Here is a 22,586-nt window from a genome sequence, read left to right as displayed (position 1 = left end):
AGTGGGGGCCCCCCCAGTGTCTATTGTTCTGTCTTAAGTTAGATGCAAAATAAACCACTTTCTTTCTCTGGCACTCAATATGCAACACCGAGTCACAGCAAGTACTAGGCGTGCACTGCTGTGCTCCTTGGTTCTGTCTACTTCATGTATCACATTTTGAACAAGGCTGGGGTTCAGCCACTGTTCTTACTCTTTCCTCTTGCTGCTCAAAGTGCTGACCTCTCCCCAAGAAGAGGCCGGGCACCATTGTCATGGCACTTGCTCACGCCGTTCTGCCTTGCCAGCTCCGCTCGGCTGAAGCGGCGGCGTGAGCCTTGGGGTTTCGCACGCAGAGCCCTGTTCAGCAGCGTGTCTAAGCACCAGCAAGCGCATGCGTGTTGAACCTGGGTCTAGTTTTATTGCCTGCACAAGCAAAATCAGATGGATACCAAAAAAGCATTTTACCCTCCAGGTAAGAGTGATGCTGCTACCGCATGAATGGCTCACCTGAAACAGGAGGGCTGGGGTTACTTCGTGTTCAGGCACCTCTGCAAAAGCCACACCTCGCAGTGATTCCAGCCCCAGCTGAGTGGTGCCCAGGGAAGAGCCTCACTCCTAGTGTATGTACACCCAAACTACTTGTATATTTGGTTTTGGTTATGTGCTAGCCCTGTTCCAAAACAGTCTCCAAAGTGAAAAATATCTTCAGGACGTTGATACAGGATTACAAGCAGATACTAAGCAAAAAAGGAAATGGCAGAGGCCACATTTTAGAAGTGCTAAGCATAAAATACTCCATTCCAGATCACACTGAGAAAAACACAACATGGTTATTTCCTAGCCTTGTGAGAGTCTTGCAAGAAAAAAAAAAAGCATTGTCATGTATGTTTCATTCAATTTTCTGGTGAACACTATTCAGCTTCAGGTTCGCCCCAGTTCAGTGTTTGTCTTCGGAGGTTTTAAAAAAAAAAAAAAAACACAGAAAAACCCACAAGCAAACAAACAGAAAAACCTTTTTTCTCCTCCTTTTGCAGCAGCACAGCTTCTCTTTGCTGCTGATTGTGTGTCTAGGCAATGGCAGTGTGGGACAGCAACAGCAGCCCTCAAGAAGCAGTAAACAGAAAAAAGGGCAAACGGAGAGCACAAGGCAGTCTCACACACGTCAGTATCATGTGCACTTCCTCACAGCAACATGACATTTCCTTTCGTGACTAATGCCTTGTCACAGACACCAAGTCAGCTCAATGTAACAAAAGGACAGTTCTTACAATAAAGGTTCAAAATGCTGTGGTTTCCTATATGGTAACATCACCTGAACGATGTCATATTCCATAACTGGAAGATCTAAGATGCTCCCCAAGGCTGTGCTCAGCAGTGAGCCCGTAATGCTTCTAACCTCTTGGCCTCATGCACCAGTACAGGCTTGGGGTGGACCTGCTGGAGAGCAGCTCTGCGGAGAGGGACCTGGGTGTCCTGGTGGACGACAGGTTGACCATGAGCCAGCAGTGTGCCCTGGCTGCCAAGAAAGCCAATGGGATCCTGGGGTGCATCAAGAAGAGTGTGGCCAGCAGGACAAGGGAGGTTCTCCTTCCCCTCTACACTGCCCTGGTGAGGCCTCATCTGGAGTACTGTGTCCAGTTCTGGGCTCCCCAGTTCAAGAAAGATGAAGAGCTACTGGAGAGTGTCCAGCGGAGGGCTACAAGGATGGTGAGGGGACTGGAGCATCTCCCCTACGAGGAGAGGTTGAGGGAGCTGAGCTTGTTCAGCCTGAAGAAGAGAAGGCTGCGAGGGGACCTTATAAATGCCTACAAATATCTGAAGGGTGGGTGTCAGGAGGATGGGGCCAAGCTCTTTTCAGTGGTGCCCAGCGACAGGACAAGGGGCAATGGGCACAAACTGAGGCACAGGAAGTTCCGTCTGAACATGAGGAAGAACTTCTTCCCTCTGAGGGTGACGGAGCACTGGCACAGGCTGCCCAGGGAGGTTGTGGAGTCTCCTTCTCTGGAGATATTCAAGACCCGCCTGGACAAGGTCCTGTGCAGCCTGCTGTAGGTGACCCTGCTTCGGCAGGGGGGTTGGACTAGATGACCCACAGAGGTCCCTTCCAACCCCTACTATTCTGTGATTCTGTGATTCATGGAGATGTTTTTCACAATAAAAAAACACAGCAGAAAAGGACCTTGGGGTGCTGGTTGACAGCCGGCTGACCACGAGCCAGCAGTGTGCCCAGGTGGCCAAGAAGGCCAACGGCATCCTGGCTTGGATCAGGAACGGTGTGGCCAGCAGGAGCAGGGAGGTGATCGTGCCCCTGTACTCAGCACTGGTGAGGCCACACCTCGAGTGCTGTGTTCAGTTTTGGGCCCCTCACTACAAGGACATTGAGGTGCCCCTCACTACAAGAAGGACATTGAGGTGCTCTCATGTCCAGAGAAGGGCAACGAGGCTGGTGAGGGGTCTAGAGCACAAGTCTTATGAGGAGCAGCTGAGGGAGCTGGGGCTGTTTAGTCTGGAGAAGAGGAGGCTGAGGGGAGACCTTATTGCTCTCTACAACTACCTGAAAGGAGGTTGCAACGAGGTGGGTGTTGGTCTCTTCTCTCAAGTAACCAGCGATAGGATGAGAGGCAATGGCCTCGAGCTGCATCAGGGGAGGTTTAGATTGGATATTAGGAAAAATTTCTGTACTGAAAGAGTGGTCAAGCACTGTAACAGGCTGCCCAGGGCAGTGGTGGAGTCACCATCCCTGGAGGTGCTCAACAAATGTGTAGATGTGGCAGTTCAGGACATGAATTGTCAGGCATGGTGGTGTTGGGTTGACGGCTGGACTTGATGATCTTAGAGGTTTTTTCCAACCTTAATGATTCTATGATTCTATAATTAATCTGGACCAGCGATTTACCAGCACAATGCCCTGCAACATTGAGCATCACGGATTTGGACATGCAGGGCTGGAGCGTGGTGGCAGAAGACAGGCCAGTTCCCACGGCCGCACTGGGGCAGGACCAGTGTGCTCATATGGCCCCAGGAGGCACTTGGCCAACTTGGCAAAACAAACGCTCCCTTGCAGGACACAGGAATGAGAATGAAGTTGCAGATTCGGGTGGCAGCTCAGCAATGGGAGCGCAAGAGCCAACAGTCTAGAGCATTCCTTTCACCAGTCCTTTTGCCCCGCTTTGCTAGCTCTGGTGCTCACAGAATTACTTGCTCTGCATAAACTCTGGTAGCATCGTCCTTCTTGCAGCTTTTACGGTGGATGCTACATGTGTATTTTAACTGCCTCACTAGGACCAGGATGCGAACAAACAGTGTCTTTGAGAGAGCTTCGGGATTTTAATCCGTATTGTGTCAAAACCCAGCAAATTTAATCAGTTCTTAGGGAGCCCACATAAATCTATGGCTCCAAACAAGAAAAACTGAGCAAGCCAATACAAGACTGATTTATGGAGCATTAATAAGCCCTAAAATGAACCTTCACCATCCTATGAAATACCTCCTTTTCATCAAGTGTATAGGTACAGCAGGTTCTTTGCTGCTCATTGACGGAATAAACAAACTTTCTCAGCATTCTAAATGGTCCCAGTTAAGACCCCATGACATTAGACGGTCCTGAATTTTCAAGACCCATTTGGGCTGTGTCTGAGTTTCAAGGTACATCTCTAGAATGGACCTCACCAGCAGCCCAGCTCCAAACACTCTTTTGATTTTAAGAGGTACAAAGTTTAGCTTTTCTTGTTCAGAAACCGCCTATAGAGCATGCACAGATTCATAAGTGACATGAGATAATCAGCACAGGCCAAAATAGTTGTCATCTACACTTTAATACATCTGATTATTAGCCCTTTAGGGAGGACCATTGCTAAGCAGCCTACGTTTAAATAACAACTAGGCAAAGAAGGTCAGAAATTCAGACAATCTGAGGTCAATCTAAGCTGTGTCCTTCACAGTTGTTGCCTGTTTCTTTCCCATTTCATTGATTGCATTTTATAATTAACACACTTAAAACAGAAGAGGGAGCTTCTGCCGAAGCAGCTAAGCCCTTACCAGCAAAGGAGCGACAGACACCTCCGCTCCTCCATCTTCCAACCACAGATTTTGCCGCACCAGGGGACACAGAGATCAACGCGGATTCAGGTCACCCCAACCCAGATGCTGATGGCGTAGTCTGAGTTTGGGTCAGAATCTCTCTCCACCTCTTTATCTCTGTGCATAGAGCATGATGCAGGAAAATTGTAAGATCTGCCTACAATTTTACAGCGAGTCAGGGATAAAACATGGATGGCGTAGAGACCTTTCCATTCCCAGCCCTAACCTCAATTTATCAAGGCCAGTCTTGCAACCTGCCAAAAGAAACCACCTCAGGCAAAAGGCACTTCAATATCAGAATGAGCTTTTCCCTTCCAGTTCTTCTCAGTGTAACGAAAGATGTCTCTTACCTGTTTCATGGCATAATACCTTTGTGCTTTAATGATCATATCTACAATGAGGGCATGATTGCTTCTTGATGCCACAGCTAGTGCAGTTTTTCCATGCTGAAAGTAGAGCAAATCAGAAGTTTATCTCATACATGTGAGAAGTATATCACAGAAGAAACGCAGGAGTTTCATTTACAGAGCTCCATCATTTTTTTTCAAGAAAACATACCTACTACAGTTTTATGGCTTCACGGTAGCTACGATCAAACTTCTACCCTTTGCATGAGCTGTATCCCCTCAGCCCAGAGTTGGTCAGTTTTCCCTGCACTGAACTGAAGAATTTCTGGCGAGGTGCAGCTGCCTTCAGAAACCTCTTGCACCGACACTGCTGCATGCTTCATACCAGCTTGCGCTCTCACTCCCCTGTTGTGGTTAAACTGGCACTTCAGATGGATAGGTTGGCAAAATCAGAAACCTCCATACTTGAGGGCAAACCTGTGTCTTGTTCTGGGTGGTAAGAGAAGCTGGCTGACACAATGAAAAGAGGGTGTGGGAATGACCCTCTCACGACAACTGACGTGAGTGCAACTGAAGGTGACATTTCATGGGTAACACAGGCAGTCAAAGGAATTAAAAGCCATTGCTTTAATTCCAGCTGCAGAGGACTGCTCACTCTATCTGAACCCCTCTCTGCTATCAGCACCTTGATGTAAAGGTGTCTCAGTGGCTCTACAGGGTTCTCTCTGCAATTGTCCATTTTCAGCAGATTTGCAGACTGGAACTGCTTCACATTTAAACACTCAGGGTATTCTCCACACAACAAGTGCTAGGCATTCTAGAAAATCAGACCTAAAAGAAGCCAACCCTTTAATTAGAAGATTCAGTAATTATAAGGCATTTCAACTCTGCAGCTACCAAAAAGTTCCCCAATATATACCTTTTGAGTTATAGCTCCTGGCTCTGCTCAAGATCATTCTAATTAACCTGTTTTTAGAAACGCATCACACTTGAAGCCAAGGAATTTACATTTCATAAAAGCTTTACAGCACGGATGTACTTTATATGTGAAGAGTCCAGAGACCACGAGCTCCTTGGATCCCGTCTCCAGAAAGGTGCTCTGCATTTTGCAGGGAGGTGGGAGGGTTGGAAAAAGGGGGTGTTTCTGGCCTCCTGTGCCAGTGCCGACACCACTGGCATCCTGCGTGCACGCGTAGCACAGCAGTCTTGCACACAGGGAGCACTCTGCACTACCGATCACAACCAACCAGTTTTATCTGCAGATGGGAGGAAGGAGGAGCTCCCAAGAGAGCATTTCTTGAGCTGTAACAGCTTGCAACTCGTGGAGATACATGACAAGCTCTGGAGACTGAGGACCTTTGCTGCTGGGGAACAGAGGCCACAAAAAGTGTGCAGTCAAAGGAGGCTCCCCTTTTCCCTACCTACTCTTCAGTGAGAAAGGACGGGAACACTCCTGGCATCTCAGTACCAATTCAGTTCAAAGAGGGCTGTTCTGCAAATGTTCCCAGCCGTGGCATGGCCTCAGGGGTCATCCAGCAAACAAACAAGGGAAAAGCTACTCCAAGAAATAAAACCAATGCAGAAAGGTGGCAGAAGTTGTGCTGGCTTAGAGCCATATTCTTCTAACATACCCTGAACTCTTGTCAACGCTCCCGTAACACCAGGGCACTATCCAGCCCAAAGGATTGCAGGTTCTTGAGGTCAAAACAGGCAATAAGAAGTAATTTTCTGTTTGCCCTTGAAATACAAATAGGTAGAGGCAATTGTCCAACACCCAAGGCCCTGTCTGAAGCGGACAAGGCTTCATTCTGGGTTTGCCCACACAAGAACTGCAGCTCTCTGCCTAGTGCAGGCATGACTCCAAACGGGAAGGCTTAACTGCAATGCAGCATCTTACCTCAACCTTCCAAAACACACCAACCGTTTCACCCCCATGCAGAGCCCCGAGCCTCACACCAGGCTAGGGAAAAAAGAGATGACCCTTGTTCCATAAAGCTTTACTCCTCATCAGGACAGTTTTACACATGAAAATTACTTTTTAAAATAGCTAAAGAGCTAGATGTTGCTCATGATAAACATCAAGTCTGTCAATTCATCCATACAGAAAATCAATGTAGTGGTAACAGTATAAAGTGGGCAGGCTCAATCTTGCAGTGATTTAGCAAAATTTGTAAAAACTGGATTTGGTACTCTGTCCTTTCAAAAGCACTTTGCCAGAGACTCTTTGCTTTGGTACTTCTTCCAGCCATTGCCATTTTTGCCTCAGTATTCCCAGGCTGAACATCAGCAACAGGGATCTGGGACAGCTTCCCTAGGGACACGGCACTGCCTTTTCCAGATGGCCCAGAGTGCTAGAGGGCATACTCACCACCGCTGCAATTAGTGAAGCTGGCAGTACCTGTGCCTCTCCTGGCAATGAACCCGGCTGCAGGTGCACAGTTACAACATCCACAGGCTGTTTTCCACTCCATAAGTCTAATCCTTTTTTCCATCAGAGGTCTCCAGCAGTGGGGTTCACCCTTCAAACTACCGAGCTTGGAAGTTTGACATTTTTCACCCCTCTGGTTTTCATCACATCTGAACTCAAAAACAGCTCTTCATTAAAACCATTTCAGATCTCCGCAGGTACGTCAATACTAAAAGGAGACTTCCTTAATAAGAACTAACAGCTTTTCTTAGGAAAGATGACTGGAAACAACTGCTTCCTACATCTCTGGGAAGAAGGTTATAAAACAAAAAATCAAATCACATAATCCTTGCATGGGTGAGGAATGCAGTCTACCTTATCCACCATCTTGAGATCGCAGCCTGCCTTCAGCAGCACTTCCACCAGCTCCACATTGCCAAGATCAGCTGCCAGATGTAGAGGGGTTTCCTGCCTCTGGAATAAATGACACCAAAGAATTACACTATTATATTATGATGATGATGATGATGATTATACACTTACTGTATATTAAGCCAAACTATCCTTTAAAAGCAAAGTGCTCACAATCTGAGTTTAAAGAAGATTGACAAGAAGAGATGGCCTTGGCTAGAAAACAATGAAGCATTTAACTTTTGAGTGATCTACCTGCCAGTCTTGTTTCAGGCAAAGAGAGCATCTGGGACCTCTGCAGGGAAACCAGACAGGTGTTCCAGCTGGCTCAGGAAAAAGCTGCTGCCGTGCCTCTCTAAGGTACCTAAATGAGCTCTCCCTCTTAAAACAAGGTGTTTTGGACAGAGTATTTCATGCAACTGCCAACCCCTGCCCATACTATGCTCTCAAGTAATCCCTTCCCTGCTGAAATTCATGCAGAGACAACTGGACATCCATAATTTTCAACAGTACGTTGTGCCACAGTCCACAACAGGGTTTGATAGCCAGCCCTGCCACAAAATGACAGTAAGGCATAAGGTAGAACAGAACTCTAAATATTCCGTAATGGGTACAGTGAGCCTTAAGCCACAAACAAACAAAGGACCAAAAAAACCAAAAAAAAGCATTAAACAAAACCACACCATTAACAAGAAGTACAGCTAAAGGGGCATTCAGCTTCAAGTCTAATCTTTAGGTCTGAAATGAGGGCTGTGTACACAGCTGCACGTACCCAAATAAAACCTATTTGTTTATTTATCATTCTACAGAATATTAGAATAAGAAATTCCAGACATCTGTGGCTATAATGCAGCAGCAAATAAAATATGCTGTAATCTGTGTAAACCCTGCATATCTGGACATGTCCCTTAGCATGTTTCATGTGATGCAGCACCCTTTTAAGTCGAAGGCTTTGTGCCTATGCTTCTCTGACGTTGCAAATCTACATTCTGTAGGTCTGGTTAGAGAACCTTTTTGGCCTTTAGAACTTAACTTTAAGGTTGCAGCGTCAAACACTAAGACCTTACACACCAAGAAACACCAGCCTCAGGGTTCCACATTAGAGTTTCTCATCAGCTCTTTTGGGAATACACACTATGATCACAGGACATCAGAAATTTGCTCAAAAAATACATCATACTTTCTTTTCTGCAGTAATTTAGAGATATGAATGTAGTTATTCTACATAACTTCGGATATGCTAGAGACAAAGCTAGAAACATTTCTGAAAGATGTGTTCGAGAAGTTTACAAAATTCTCTATTTATGTGACAGAAACACTTATTATCATACTTATTTTTACTCCAGCCACAAATGACAGCCTCTACCTCCCCAAAAAAATGTGTATAAATTAATCTTTAGCAATGGAACTATGAATGGGAAGGGAAGAACTACAGATTTCCCAAAGAAGAGTCCTTGTTACTACCATGGGCATCACCCTCACCTGTCACGCGGGATACCCGGGTGCGTTTCCCCAACAGGGAGCCACAGTGCCCAACACGGGACTCGACAGATCTGATGGGACAGTCTCCACAGCCAAGATATAGGGTCAATGGGGAGGCCAGTCTACATGCAGTTGGTGCCTCGATGTCTTCCCAGTCCATTTTGGCCAGGGTGCTAGCGTACAACATCCACAAGCTCCACAGTAAACTCTGCCACACAGGCAATGAGCACTGGATGTCATCTGGATCTCTGGAAGCCCAGTTGTTGGCCAGGTTGCTGTAGACCACCTCCAGCAACATTAACTCCCTCAGATACTGGATACCTTCTGTGGTAGTCTAATTGCCTTGCTGGTCTGCAGTAGCTTCTTTGAACAGCTAGCTTGCCTTCACGCTTGCCAAGAACCACCTCCAGACGCTTGCGGGTGACTGCCTCTCTTCTGATCCCTTTGTCAATCCCATAGTCCCTAGTGATGGACCCCAGCTCCTGGGCTTCCTGCCTTCCCAGCACTGGAGCAACCAGGTGGCAGAGTACTTACGTTGCTGATGGAAGAATACTTGCTGCCTGTCTCGCAGGTCATTCAGGGATGGGGACTGGGTAGTTTTCGCCTCTTTTATCACTGTCTCTTCCCTCTCCTGCCTTGCTGCAGGTCAGGCTGCCTCTTCTGATTCTTCCCCCTTCTGCCCCTCATCTGGAGCTGCTGCTTCTCTTACTAACTGAGTCGACCTCTGTTTCCACCATTTCTTCTTGACTACAGGAGCAGCTATTAATACTTCAGGGTTGTGTCTCTGGTTACGCCACCAAGCACACCCTCAGACTGAATGACCTTTTCAGTGTCCATATGGGTGGCTTCAGAGCAGGAGAGTTTCTCAGCGCCCCTTTGTGTCCTCCATGATCAGGAGACCCTCTTTCTCTTTTGAAGGCACTGGATGGCAGCTCAGTAGGCATGGGCCAGGCCCCAACACAGCATTAGAAGTTGCTGTTTCATCGGGACAGGCACGGCTCCCCTCCTTCAAATGGTGCACCAATTACCCAGGACTACATGCCTGTTCAGGTGTGAAATCCCAAGCTATTGGAGACAGTAACAGCCCCAGTCACCTGCCCAACTCCTCCCACACAACCTGCCACCCAGGGATTGACCGCCTCTGGGCATGTTCCAGTGTGGCATTCCCAATTAGTTGTTTTACCTTATGAACAATAATAAAAATCAGGCTCATGACTCACACTAGTACGAACAGTCTGATTACACAAGGATATTCAAGTAACTGAGAGGCCATTACAAGAAAGCAGGACAGACGTATCCAAGAAGAAGTAGGTGCCATTCGTTCCTCTCTCCATAAAGGTTCTCTCCAAGGAGAAAAGGGGAAAAGTGTCATTGCTGATTTTCTCCATGAGATGGTTCCCTGATCACCCAGATAGCAGCAGCAGCATAGGCCCCAAAAATACCAGATTAGGCTCAAGGCCAGTGCTTTTATCATGGCTTTCCCACACAAAGCAAAATAAAGTGACACACAACACAGCAAAAGCTGAAAATTGTCATTAACAATTATAGGAGGTTTTGTACAGCAAAAGAAGGTATCAAGCAAACCAACACCAAGGTAAATACTTCAGCATCATGTTCAGCAGCAAGTGGCCTTCCACAGAGGAAGGTATCCAGTACCTGAGGGGATTAGCGGTGGTGAAGGTGGTCTACAGCAAACTGGCCAACAACCAGCCAAGCCTCCAAAGACCACCAGCACCAAGCAGCGGCCAAACAATCCTGGTAAAGGTAGGGAAAACATGCTGGCGTCCCTGGGTGGGCTTGAGCCACCAACCTTCCAGTTAAAGGCCGACTGTGCTAACCAATTGCACTACAGAGACCTGTGACTTCATCACTCAGTATGAAGTTACATGGCATGGAGCATCACTTGGTCAGCTCTGGCCATCTACTTGGTTGTGTCCCCTCCCAGTCCACTGCACACCCACAGTCTATTCACTGGGGGGGGGGGGGGGGGGGGGGCACGGTGTGAAGCAAAGAAGGCCTTGGTGCAAGTACTGTTCATCAAGAGCGAAAACACCGATGCCTTGCCAGCACTGTTTTGGTCACAAATCTAAAACACAGCACCCTATGGGCTGCCAATAAAAAAACTAACTCCATATCAGCCAACTGACACTCTGCACTGGGCTTCCCTCTGAGATCAATGCTATTGAGACATTACTGTCATTTATTACGCATTAATTGTAACACTCAATAAATTAATCCAAATATTTTCTGAGTATATAGCATTTTGTTATCCTTACCTTGCAGAAAAAATACTAGCACAGCATGTACCAGTGACTAATACATATGTACACACGCGAAAAGATAAGGAGAGAACTGCCTCTTCCTTCCTATTTTTTGATACCCTGAACTCATACGGAAAAAAACTATTTCAAGCAAAATCCTCATAATCTCCTCTATACCAGCGAGGTTATGTTAATACTCAGTTTTTCTTACATGATTTAGGGAGTTTATGTCATGATTGGCATCCAAGAGGCTTTTTACTACCGGCAGATGATTATTGATGACTGCTAAATGGAGAGGGGAATTCTTCTGCTGTGGAGGGAAAATAATAAACTATTACACTTGTGCACACTCATTAGAAGTTCATTCAAACAAGAAAGAGGTTCATGTTAAAATCTGCCCCTTGCAAATGTGATACGCTCCAGTGGAGGTCTGAGACTGCAGACAACACACCTTGAGTTGCGGAGTTATGCCAGAGATGGCAGCCTGCTCCTGCGCCAGAAACACCTGCAGCAGCAGGTAAACAAACACAGCTGCGAAACCCGAGAAAACCTGAGGAACAGAGCTGAGTGCGTATCAGTGTGTCAACACTCAGGGATGAGGAAAGGCGCTCCTCTCATGTGTGAGTACCCGGGACGTGCTGCTACCCTTGGCCAACAACAGAGAGATTAGGGTAATGTTTGTGTTCCCTCAGAAAACTGGGTTTGCCCTTAGTCGGACAGGCTGGAGACGGAACAAAGCCATCAAAAGTCTACTCTCTGGGAATAAACTCTTGTCACATGTTGCTGCTGTAAATATTCTTGATACTAAACTAACTTGCTGTCATGTTTATAAAAAGCAAATTATAGCTAGAAAGAAATTAGTTTTTTTATTTGAGTGATCATTCATTAAAATAACTGGGGCACAGGTCCGACACCAGTCATGATCCAATCATTAGACTGGCAAGATCACTTTTCATGTTGAGCTTGTGACTCATCAGTTTCTTGTTAAACACAGCTAAAATCCATTCCATACCAGTGCCATTCATGGGTGCCAGACACCAGTTCATTAGTGTCTTTATAAACTACAGCCTTTTCTTCAGGGCTATGGAAAAATAAAGCAAGCTCTTCTGCAACGCTGCACTGGAAATGTTTCCAAAACATGAGTCACAATTTTATGAGTTGCTTCTGCTACGGAAAGCCAATGAGAGCAAGCAGCACAGCAACAGCCTGATCTTTAAAATAAATCATTTCAAGCACATCATAAATTGTTCTTCCTTGGTAACATTATGCAACAGGCCAGTGATCATGGCACGTAAGTGATGAAGCCCAGATTCTATTTTCATCCTGTACTGTAGAAACAGAAAATAATTTCCTATTCACAGAAAATCTCAGTTGCAACAAAAAATGTAATATCTAGATTGAGACAAGATCTCAATATTAGGAATACCTCTTTCTTTTTAAACCCCAAAGAAGGGTGGCATTGTGAAGGCACAGGCTTTGTTTGAGGAGGGTGAAAGCACTGAAACATTTATTTACCTTTTCTTTACCTTCATTCAAAATTAGTTACAAGTGTTTACTCTTTGCCCATGGCACACAGGGAGGCCTTCATTACTGCTGCTTAGTTCAAGCAGGGACCTTTGCCCATCTTCTCCTGGTCTTTGCCTTATTCTGGCCACCTCTACACTGCACTGCACCAGTCTGCCCAGGCACTCCCTGGGTTTGTGCAACAGGACCCTTGCCTTTGTTGGTCCATACATATGGCTAACCAAAATCCATAAACGTAATGCAATAACGTGTACAGTAAAAAATGAAGGAACTAGTCAACCGTCTCATTCAACTGTCTGAATTCCCAAGAAAGGCCATAAGAGATAGGACATGCTGAAAAACAGCAGAAAAGTTATATTAGCATACACTCACCTCAGGTTTAGGAACCAAGTTAATATTCTTATCAATGAGAAAAGTAACCAAGGGTAGATGTCCATTCTGAATTGCAATCTGCAAAGCACTGCTGTTGTTCTGAAAAAGATGTTATAGACAGCAAAAACTTGTTTTTTGTTTTTGCTGGAAGAGCAGTACCCAAGGGAGCTATCAATACAGGATAATATTTCATTTACATTTGTGTTACTATCCCCTCCCCCTAGAAAACTCCCTTTGATAAAATGATATAAAAAGAAGTGGATCATCAGTTAGCGTGACGTGGTTTTGTAAATACTGAAGGAACTTCCCATTTTTACTACACCACAATAAACACGCTAAAAACACCAGTATTCTATTGTGCTTTTCAATTTCCCTTAAGAAAGAGATAAATCAGCATTGTCAGCCATCCTGCGCCACAGACAACGACAATGTCAACACATTTCCCAGTCTGTTAGTTCAGTTTGTCCTTTAACAATCAAGCACAGTCACAGTAACAAACTTCTAAAAATATATCAACATAAAATTTTCACTTCATAATTCTGCTAAAACAAACAAGCTCTCAGTCTGCTGGAATCATAAACTTCTTGCAGCACGCAAGCCAAGAACATTCAACAGATGAGAGCTGGACTGGACTCCAGGAACCAGATGTGGAGAACAGGTTTGTCATCAGTTCAGTCACATACGCTGCTAAAAAGGAGGCTTTTCAATTACCCTAGGTGGTTACACTTCCTAGCCATATGCTTTACTATTGGACAAACAGCAAATAAAAAAGCTCCACCATAGAACTCTGCCAAATAAATCTATGCTATATGTCTTCCACATTAGTTTTATTCTGTTAGCTCTCTCCATATTCCGAATTCTATTTTATTAATTTATTTATATTTTTACCGTTTCAGAAAAATAAGCAGAGCAAATATACTGTTAATACACACAGAAAAGAGAAGATAAGGTCCTTCCCACAGCCCAGGATGTCCCAGTATCTTTGTGCTCAAGGAATACTGTGTACATACTTGAGTTAAAATGTTGATGTCACTCCCTGCTTCCAGTAAGAGTTCAGCACATTTTTCATGACCTCCTTCAACAGACAAGTAAAATGGAGTTTCTCCATTCTAGATGAACAGAGAGAAAATGTCTGTTCCAATTTAAGCCCCAGGACTGTAAGACTGCGACACAAAACAGGTTAGCTCAATCAGACTCATCCAGCTCAAGAGAAAAGGGGAGATGGTCACAGGAGAACACGACCTGAATACTCCTTAAATGAAATGGCAACTCACCAACACTTAAATGACAGTTGACATTTATGTCAACAGACATACAGTAAGGTTTACAATACAGATACCTATTTCATAAATATTTATTGCATTCTTTTCAAAGAAGATTATTAGCAACAGGCACAGAAACAAAGATGGTGGGTATCAATTGCTGCTGTTAAACATCAGACAATACCGCTATCATCCTAACACATACCATAAGTGCCAATTTCTGTCAGTCCAATGCCATGGATTTCTGATGAATTCCCAACTCTAGTGCTAGTTATAAGGAGCACTTCTAGCAGAAACAATCCTGCTGCATATTTATTTCAAATCTTCTCACACCAAAAAATTCTCCATGTCTCTACAGCATGTCTCTAAAATAAGTTACATTGGCTGCACAATGTTCTAAACCCTGCTTCTCAACTCCCAAAATACAGAAAGGTTTACTGAAAGTTACTCTAGTGTTTCAGCATTCACAGAAGCATCAATAAATTCTGTTTTTTCCTTGCTTGAATCCCTGCCACCATTATTCTGGTAAACTTCATATATTTTAGTGCTTTGCTCATGCTGGGGAAAAAGAGACCTGTCTATCAGCCGATCAGAACATCTCTGGCTGGACAGGAAGGTCGCACCATTGGTGATGGCAAGGCAGGGGCACAAGCAGTACAAGCTTTGTGTGCAGAAGCAACAGCATTGTTAGACAAGGCTTGGAAACACGAGGGCTTCACATTTCAAAGGGGCTCATGTGCTTCAAAGCTTGCAATAGCTGGAAATAACAGACAGGCTGGGTAAGAGAGAACACCTTGACCCATAAATCTGTTGCTGATTAATGAGAAGGAGGGCCTTGGCTAGGCCATACTGCTCATATTGCCCGCTGGGCCAGCGGAACAGACTGTCAACCACATAGCAAATTCCTGTAGTGGGAATGCCGGCCCACGGCAAAGTGAATTAACTGGCCCAGTTTGTTCCAGCTGCCGCACAGAAGCAGCAGAAGACACAAGGACACTTTGCAAAGCAGGAACACTGAGCTGAGTACTTAGCATGCGTTTCACTCTGCCACCCCTACTTTAAGCCTTAAAATTAAGCTCTTGAGTGCATCAACTCAGGGATACAACCTTCACAGCTAATCTGTAATTTATTAATATGCTGGTTGAACTCATCAACACTAATCTGGGAAAGAAAAAGTGGGTAGGCAATGAATGCAGCCAATTATGTGCAGCCAGTTGAGATCAGATGAACAAGGTGCAAATCTGAGACGTCTTTGCTGAGATGCCTACGATGGTACATGCAGGGTGTGCATGGTGAACTGGCTCAGGGAACAATCTGAGCAGAGACGATAAAAGGAATGGGATCACTTGGGCAGAAACATTGCAGGGCAGGAAGCATTGTGGAGCTTAGGCCCTCCTGTTTCCTTCTACCAGTAGTTAGGGCTTGCAAGATGGAGGGGAGACCACTGTGTGAGGAAAAGAGGACAGAGAAAGATAAATTGAAATAGATAATGGAGCTGAATTTACTGGAGGAGGAACAATAAGACAGGATGTGAACACAAAAGCAGCAGAACTAATGATGTCTTCTCAGTGCAACACTTATTCCTTTAAAATGTTATATTTTTAACTGATTTTTCAAATCTCAAACATTATCTCCTTCAGCAATTTCTCTGTCCTTACCTGATTAAGGTCATTTATTTCCTCCCACTGTTCCAGCAGAATTTCTATAACTTCACTGTGACCATTTTTGGCTGCTAGATGCAATGCCGTGTTTCCCTCCTTAAAATTAAGATGTCAAATAAGATATTTTAAAACCCAGAATAAAGACAAAATATTAAGTAAAAACAACAAGGGCAAGTGCAGGGTCCTGCATCTGGGGAAGAACAACCCCATGCATCAGTACAGGCTTGGGGCAGACCTGCTGGGGGGCAGACCTGCTGGAGAGCAGCTCTGTGGAGAGGGACCTGGGTGTCCTGGTGGACGACAGGTTGACCATGAGCCAGCAGTTGTGCCCTGGCTGCCAAGAAGGCCAATGGCATCCTGGGGTGCATTAAGAGGAGTGTGACCAGTAGGTCAAGGGAGGTTCTCCTTCCCCTCTACACTGCCCTGGTGAGGCCCCATCTGGAGTCCTGTGTCCAGTTCTGGGCTCCCCAGTTCAAGAAAGATGAGGAGCTACTGGAGAGAGTCCAGCGGAGGGCTATGAGGATGGTGAGGGGACTGGAGCATCTCTCCTATGAGGAGAGGCTGAGGGAGCTGGACTTGTTCAGCCTGAAGAAGAGAAGGCTGCGAGGGGACCTAATAAATGCCTATAAATATCTGAAGGGTGGGTGCCAGGAGGATGGGGCCAAACTCTTTTCAGTGGTGCCCACCAACAGGACAAGGGGCAATGGGCACAAACTGAAGCACAGGAAGTTCCATCTGAAGATGAGGAAGAATTTCTTCCCTCTGAGGGTGACAGAGCACTGGCACAGGCTGCCCAGGGAGGCTGTGGAGTCTCCTTCTCTGGAGATATTCAAGACCCGCCTGGACATGGTCCTGTGCAGCCTGCTGTAGGTGACCCTGCTTTGGCAGTGGGGTTGGACTAGATGACCCACAGAGGTCCCTTCCAACCCCTACCTTTCTGTGATTCCGTGAACACACACTTAAAACACAAAGACTTTGGTCTTTCCATCTCTCTTTTACATACACAGAGAAGGAGGCAGATCCACACAGACTGAGACTAATCTGAAAGCAACTTTTCTGTATGCATGCAGACATGACCTTGGTCTAGTTTGTTGTCTCATATTCTGAAAACTGCAGTGTATTACCAGTGAAAAAGACCTAAAATTCTAACTCCTAAAAAACGAATCAGAAGAAAACTTTGGGCACTTGTTCCTACAAGGATGGGGACATCAAGGCCCCAAAACCACTAATTTAAAGACAAACAGCCAAAATCTAGGTAAGTATATATAATCTTATAGTGGCTTTGATGCAAACATCCCAATCTTCAATCCTCTTCATCATCAATACAGTTCCTCAGTAGCTAAGTAAGAAAAAAAAAAAAGGCACACCAGGAAGCAAATAAAGACAAAGAGCCATCTAGATGATTATCAAGAAGAGCAGCAGCTTTTCAGCTAAAAGACAATGCTGGCACAAGAACAAGTACAGAACTGGATAGAAACAAACTGAACCTGGAAATCAGGAGAAGTATCCTAACCCTCAGGGAAATGAGGGTCCAGAACACCTTTTCAATCAGAGCATTGCAGAGGTGGAGGGGCACAAAATCCAAACACATTTCAGGAAAAGGTATATTTGTTAATTGGTGGTGACAGTGTGATTGCTTTCAGTGACCCATGAGATGAGTTGCTGCCCTGGCTGCTTACCCACTTCCGCTTTAGGATCACAAGCATTCACCTCCCATCTTTGCTGCTTTACACATTCAGCCTGCTAGATGTCTGGGACAACACTGTTATTTAAATGCTGCTGATAAACTACTTGGCACACCAGAAGTCCAGGTTTCACTGCAGCTTTTAAGGTATGACCAGAACAAAAAGAGAAAAAAAAAAAGCACATATCTTCCTGGGTGCTTGCTTACATGGTTCTATAAATGCAGTATCTGTCAAGTTTAGAATTTTTAATGTATTTATCCTTGCAATGCCTCAGGTGCAGAGGAACACCAACATGCTCATCCACAAACAGTGAAGTAAGGAGAAAGCAAATTTAAGAGCAGACTTTGAAAGTTATTTCGACACTTTACAATGCAGTGTCAAAAGCAAACTCAATCAGATTGCAGTGTTTAGGCACTTCTGAAAAAATCTCCATGGGTGTTTTTTTACATCCTGAAGTATATAAACAACTTTGAAAAATTAGTGATGCAGGACTTAGCAAGTGACACACAGACACAGCTGAGCAGAGTGAAAAACTGGGAAACATGATCTCCAGTACAGAGGCTGACCTTCCCACTTCTCCCAACAGGAAGTATATGCTAGTCTTGCTTTACGTGAATTATTAATGCATATGGAAAAGTCTCCTGGCAATAAGACCAGAAGGCCTCCCTTAATTACTGAAAAATCATCATCTTTGTGCATTTGTTGGCTGAATATATATCACTGCCAGCACTCTGACATCTGCACACTTTTTTCACATCACATGGTCATGTAGTAACTACACTGAACCTAAGTGATCTTTCACAAGCACATTTTTAGTTGTACTTCCCCAGAAAAGAAAACTTTACCTTATCTTTTTCAGATGTAAACAGCTTCAGAGTAATCAAAGTGTTTACCATGTCAACATGCCCTTTTTCAGATGCCAGAAGAAATGGCTTTTTACCTTTCTATAAAACAATTATGCAAAGAAACACAGTGTTATTCAAACAAAAAATACTTTGCTTCCAGTTACTAGATATATGGCATGCATATGTGTATGTGTATTCTGCATAAAAGTTTATATATAGTATGACTAAGTAGATTAACAAAAAGCAATATACACAAGAATAAGAATTTTAAAAAGATGCAGTATTTAGTTAGTGTAAAAAACTAGATTACACATCTTGCATATCCTGAAGAAAATAGTTCAAAACTGTTCAGATATGGTAATGAGGTAGAAAATGTGCTCAAAATATTTAATTCTTAATTCTTCTCAGTATGAAAATATTGATCAAAAGAACCATGTCATTAAAAGTCTGAGGATGCTCAGAAACAGGCAGTAAAGAAGTTGTAAGATTTATTTTCATGGTGTAACATGTTTGATCTGAATTCTGAATGCACAAACTGAAACAACCATATCTCAGAAGTTTCATCCAGGAGGCCTGAATTTAGTGCTGTACATTGTGGGGTTTTTTTGATGTTGGTTAAACTAATAAACAAAAAGTTGAGTTTACAACTCAACTGCAGAAAGTTATCCTGACATAAATCCATACCACTGGTCAGACAGTAAGGCCATCTAACCAATTAGTTAGATGGCCTCACTACCTGACAGTTGCCTATATTATGTGTCTATGGAAAAAAAAGCAGGAAACTAATAGATAATTATGAAAACAACCTCAACATTAAGAAGATTCTTCTTCACCTTTCCTTTCCCAAGGCCTAAAACACAAAAGGTTTGTTTTGTTAAATTAACTCTAGTTTGTCAGCCTTGTCACGTGTAGAAAGAATTCAGAATTCTCCACCATTGGGTCAATACAGTTCAAGACTTGTAAAAAAGGATAAGGGAGCTTTGTTCTCTGGTGTCAAATCCTACAAGAATAAATCTTCCTCATGTAAAGATAAAATATCCTACTTAGCTAAGCAAGCCTTCAAAGCCAGATCACAACATTGTGGGAAGGAAAAATAAAACCACATTAAACCTGTCAAGGGCAAAGTACTGTTGACCTGATGCACCTCTGTAGGATGGCTGCACATGTATTTATGTTCTATGTTTGTGAAATACACCCGTGTTGGCCATAACTGGCAGGTTTTGGTAAGGGCAGGGGGCTGCAGAGGGGAGCTGTTTGGGAGGAGGTCAGAGACTGCCCTGTGGTGGTCACAGCCATTTCCACAATGGACAAAACTGACCCACCATGTGTCAGCACTCCACCCATCCATCAGAGGAGCACACGATACCTCTCTGAAAACATGCTTAAGAAAGAGTGGTCACTACTACGGGGAGTAGGCACAAGGGGACATACAGGAGGAGACATGAGAGGATGCAAGGGAGGAGACACGAGAGGAGGTGTACCCGCAGGGTGACTGCAGCTCATGGAAGAATCCTTGCTGGACCAGAGGAAAAGAGTAAGAAACAAAGAGCGGGAAAAAAAAAGGAAACCATTGTGGGCTGACCCCAACCTCTTTTGCCTCCCAGCGCCTCACCGATGGGACTGAGCATCACATGCAGCAAAAACAAGGGGAGCAGGGGAGAAGAGGTGTCTCGAGTGCAGCTGAGAGAGGCAAAGACGGAGGAAAGGTGTTTTCCCTAAGGATTTATCTAGCTGTTTGTCTTACTTGTTTCTCAATACCCAAATCAGTAATTAAAAGTTTATATAACTGGCATTAAATTAAAATTCATTGAAATTCCCCACATCAAGACTCTTTTGTCCACAACAGATGCCTCATGACATCAAAGAAATAAGCAGAAAGAAACAAACTGTACCCCATCAGGCTTGTTCAAGTCATTCAGATGTAGATCTTGGAGAAAATAATCAACTATTTTAACACTGTTGTTCTGAGCTGCAAAGTGCAGTACATTCTTTCCTTCCTGAAAAACCATAAGCAACTCTGTTAAGAAAAAGTTTTATTTTTTTCCAACATAAACATGTTTAGAGTTGGTAAAAATTTGTCATCAACAAACCTCATTCTTAGCCTTTTGATCAGCACCTGCTTTAACTAATTTTCGCATTATATCCAGATTGCCAGTCCAAGCTGCAAGATGAATCACTGTCAGGCCATGCTTCGAAAAAAAAAAAAGATAAAGGCAGAATTTCAAATTTCTTGCCAAATTTCTTTAAATATTTTTGATTAATTCAGTGTACAAATGGGTTCTGCTCTGAAGGCTCTTAGAAAATCAGTATTAACACCTGGCAGCATGAGTGGGATTCATCTCACTTAAATTAAGCTAAATGTCATGCATAAAGACCTAGCTAAATGTTCAGGTTCCCCCTCTTCTTGGCACAAGGTCTGGCATCTCCAGAGAAGTACTGATCCCATTTTAAGATGGGAGACTAAATATTACGTGGAAATGAATCCCTTTCTCCAGGAACCATGTAGCTAGTTAGTACTGGGTGCAGTAGATGACATTTCAGGTGATATGTAATAACTATATTTCCATAAGTCATCATAACTTTTCAGTTAGCCTTCTTTTTAAGGTTCTCTTTTCTTCTCTCAAATTCTCTAAGAAGTTCTCTTATAGGACACACACATGCACACACACACACATACACACACTCATTGTTAACTTCTTAGCGCCAAAAGGAATAGAGACAAGGACGTTCCAGACACCATCTCCTGTCTTGGCCACACACCTCTCTAGCTTTTCCACATCTTCTCCTCAATTTGTGTGTACTGTGTCAAGGCGCAGCATCACAAATCATGGCTCATTGTCCTAAGTGCTGTGTAAACACAAGACATTCATACTCCACCATAAAAGCACTTGGTTTAAGAGATGGAGTCAGAAGAACCTAAAGGAAGCAAGAGGGATCAAGGCACTTCCTTGGCAGTTATAACCATTCCCCAGTTTCTCCTCTGTAAATGAGGAACAAATAGCTTGACTCCCATCTGTAATGGGGAACAGGATCAGTTTTTAAGCATGTTGGTATAACACTTTGGACAGCAGGATGCTTGCTGTGACAGGGACTTCAGAATACTACTCACAAACTATCCACCGAATAACAAAACAGTTCAGGCTGGAAAAGGCCTCTGAAGGTCAGACTTCTATGGCGTCCTGCTCAAAGCCTGTCCCACTGGGTCAGGTTGCTTAGGACCTTCTCTTGTCAAGTTTTGAATAGCCTAAAGGTTGAGACTCTACAAACTCTCTGGAAGATCTGTTCCAGTGTTTGACCACTCTGACAGTTAACATCTTTTCTCCTGTGCTCCGAATTGGAGGTCCCAATTAGGTAACTCAAGCAGCACTAACTACACTGTAAGCACATGCCCAAGCAAGGAACCACTGGTAACTGGATCCAATAGGTCTCTCTTGTCTTATTTTCATTCCAACACAATGTGAAAACAAGGCAGCTTTCTCCCTCCACCCTCCACAGCCTGAAACATCAAACACTGCTGCATATGGTGGATAAGGAGAGAGAAGCAAACAGGGGGAAAAAAGGTAAATGATTCATCTGTTTTCATGGCTCAGTTCACTGGAACAATCCTAGTTTGAACAGACTGTTTGTTAATAATATACCATTCATTTGATTTTAATATCTGCATCAAATCTTGCACTGTGGATCACCATCTGGCGTAACCAAATCAGCCATACACTGCTAAACTCTTAAAGTGTTGGAGGTTGCAGTGTAGCTGACAGTATTTCATCAAGTTACTCACATAAAAATGGAGGAAAAGAACACGACGAGTTACCTTCTGATCTCCTAGTGATCCCCAGAGCTAGTTTTTATATGAAAGCAATCACTAAAAGTAAAGTGGCCAATAATTAATACACAGCTACCACAGACAATGTATTTGCATGAGTGGCTTCAACCACTCTTGCACTCACTCAAGTATTCAACATAGCCAAAGCTCTGGGCAACGTGGTTTTCCTCTATCAATGTTTTTTCGTATAGAAGTGTGCAGTCTTAAGACAAACTGAAGCACTTACAGCAAGCGCTTAACTTTGCAAAATGTGGAGCATAAGGCAAATATCAACTTTCACTTTTCCCCTGAGGTCTTCCTGTACCATGTGAATGAAAACATGTAAACCAGCTTTACCTGATCCGCCATATCAAGTCTAGCTTTGTGGTGCAGAAGAAAATCCACCACTGATGTATGACTTCTGGCAACAGCAAAATGGAATGCAGTGCGCTTCAGCTGAAATAAGCA

At 44.0% G+C, this 22,586-nt stretch overlaps 1 protein-coding gene across 1 annotated transcript in view; it reads right to left on the bottom strand.

Moving 5' to 3' along the window:
- Nucleotides 1-22,586, bottom strand: part of ANKDD1B (ankyrin repeat and death domain containing 1B) — a 30,463-nt gene that overhangs the window by 2,321 nt on the left and 5,556 nt on the right. Inside the window, exons 3-12 of the mRNA XM_075411103.1 lie at nucleotides 22,476-22,574; nucleotides 20,407-20,505; nucleotides 20,209-20,313; nucleotides 18,317-18,415; nucleotides 15,784-15,882; nucleotides 13,874-13,972; nucleotides 12,864-12,962; nucleotides 11,179-11,277; nucleotides 7,189-7,287; nucleotides 4,410-4,505 (exon numbers count right to left, since the gene is read on the bottom strand). Coding sequence (XP_075267218.1) covers nucleotides 4,410-4,505; nucleotides 7,189-7,287; nucleotides 11,179-11,277; nucleotides 12,864-12,962; nucleotides 13,874-13,972; nucleotides 15,784-15,882; nucleotides 18,317-18,415; nucleotides 20,209-20,313; nucleotides 20,407-20,505; nucleotides 22,476-22,574 — 993 coding nt within the window. The remainder of the gene's footprint in view (nucleotides 1-4,409; nucleotides 4,506-7,188; nucleotides 7,288-11,178; nucleotides 11,278-12,863; nucleotides 12,963-13,873; nucleotides 13,973-15,783; nucleotides 15,883-18,316; nucleotides 18,416-20,208; nucleotides 20,314-20,406; nucleotides 20,506-22,475; nucleotides 22,575-22,586) is intronic.

The sequence above is a fragment of the Opisthocomus hoazin genome, chromosome Z (assembly GCF_030867145.1).
Source record: "Opisthocomus hoazin isolate bOpiHoa1 chromosome Z, bOpiHoa1.hap1, whole genome shotgun sequence".
Taxonomy (NCBI): domain Eukaryota; kingdom Metazoa; phylum Chordata; class Aves; order Opisthocomiformes; family Opisthocomidae; genus Opisthocomus; species Opisthocomus hoazin.
The sequence above is the reverse complement of the archived record's forward strand: the minus strand, read 5'-3'. Positions and strand labels throughout refer to the sequence as shown.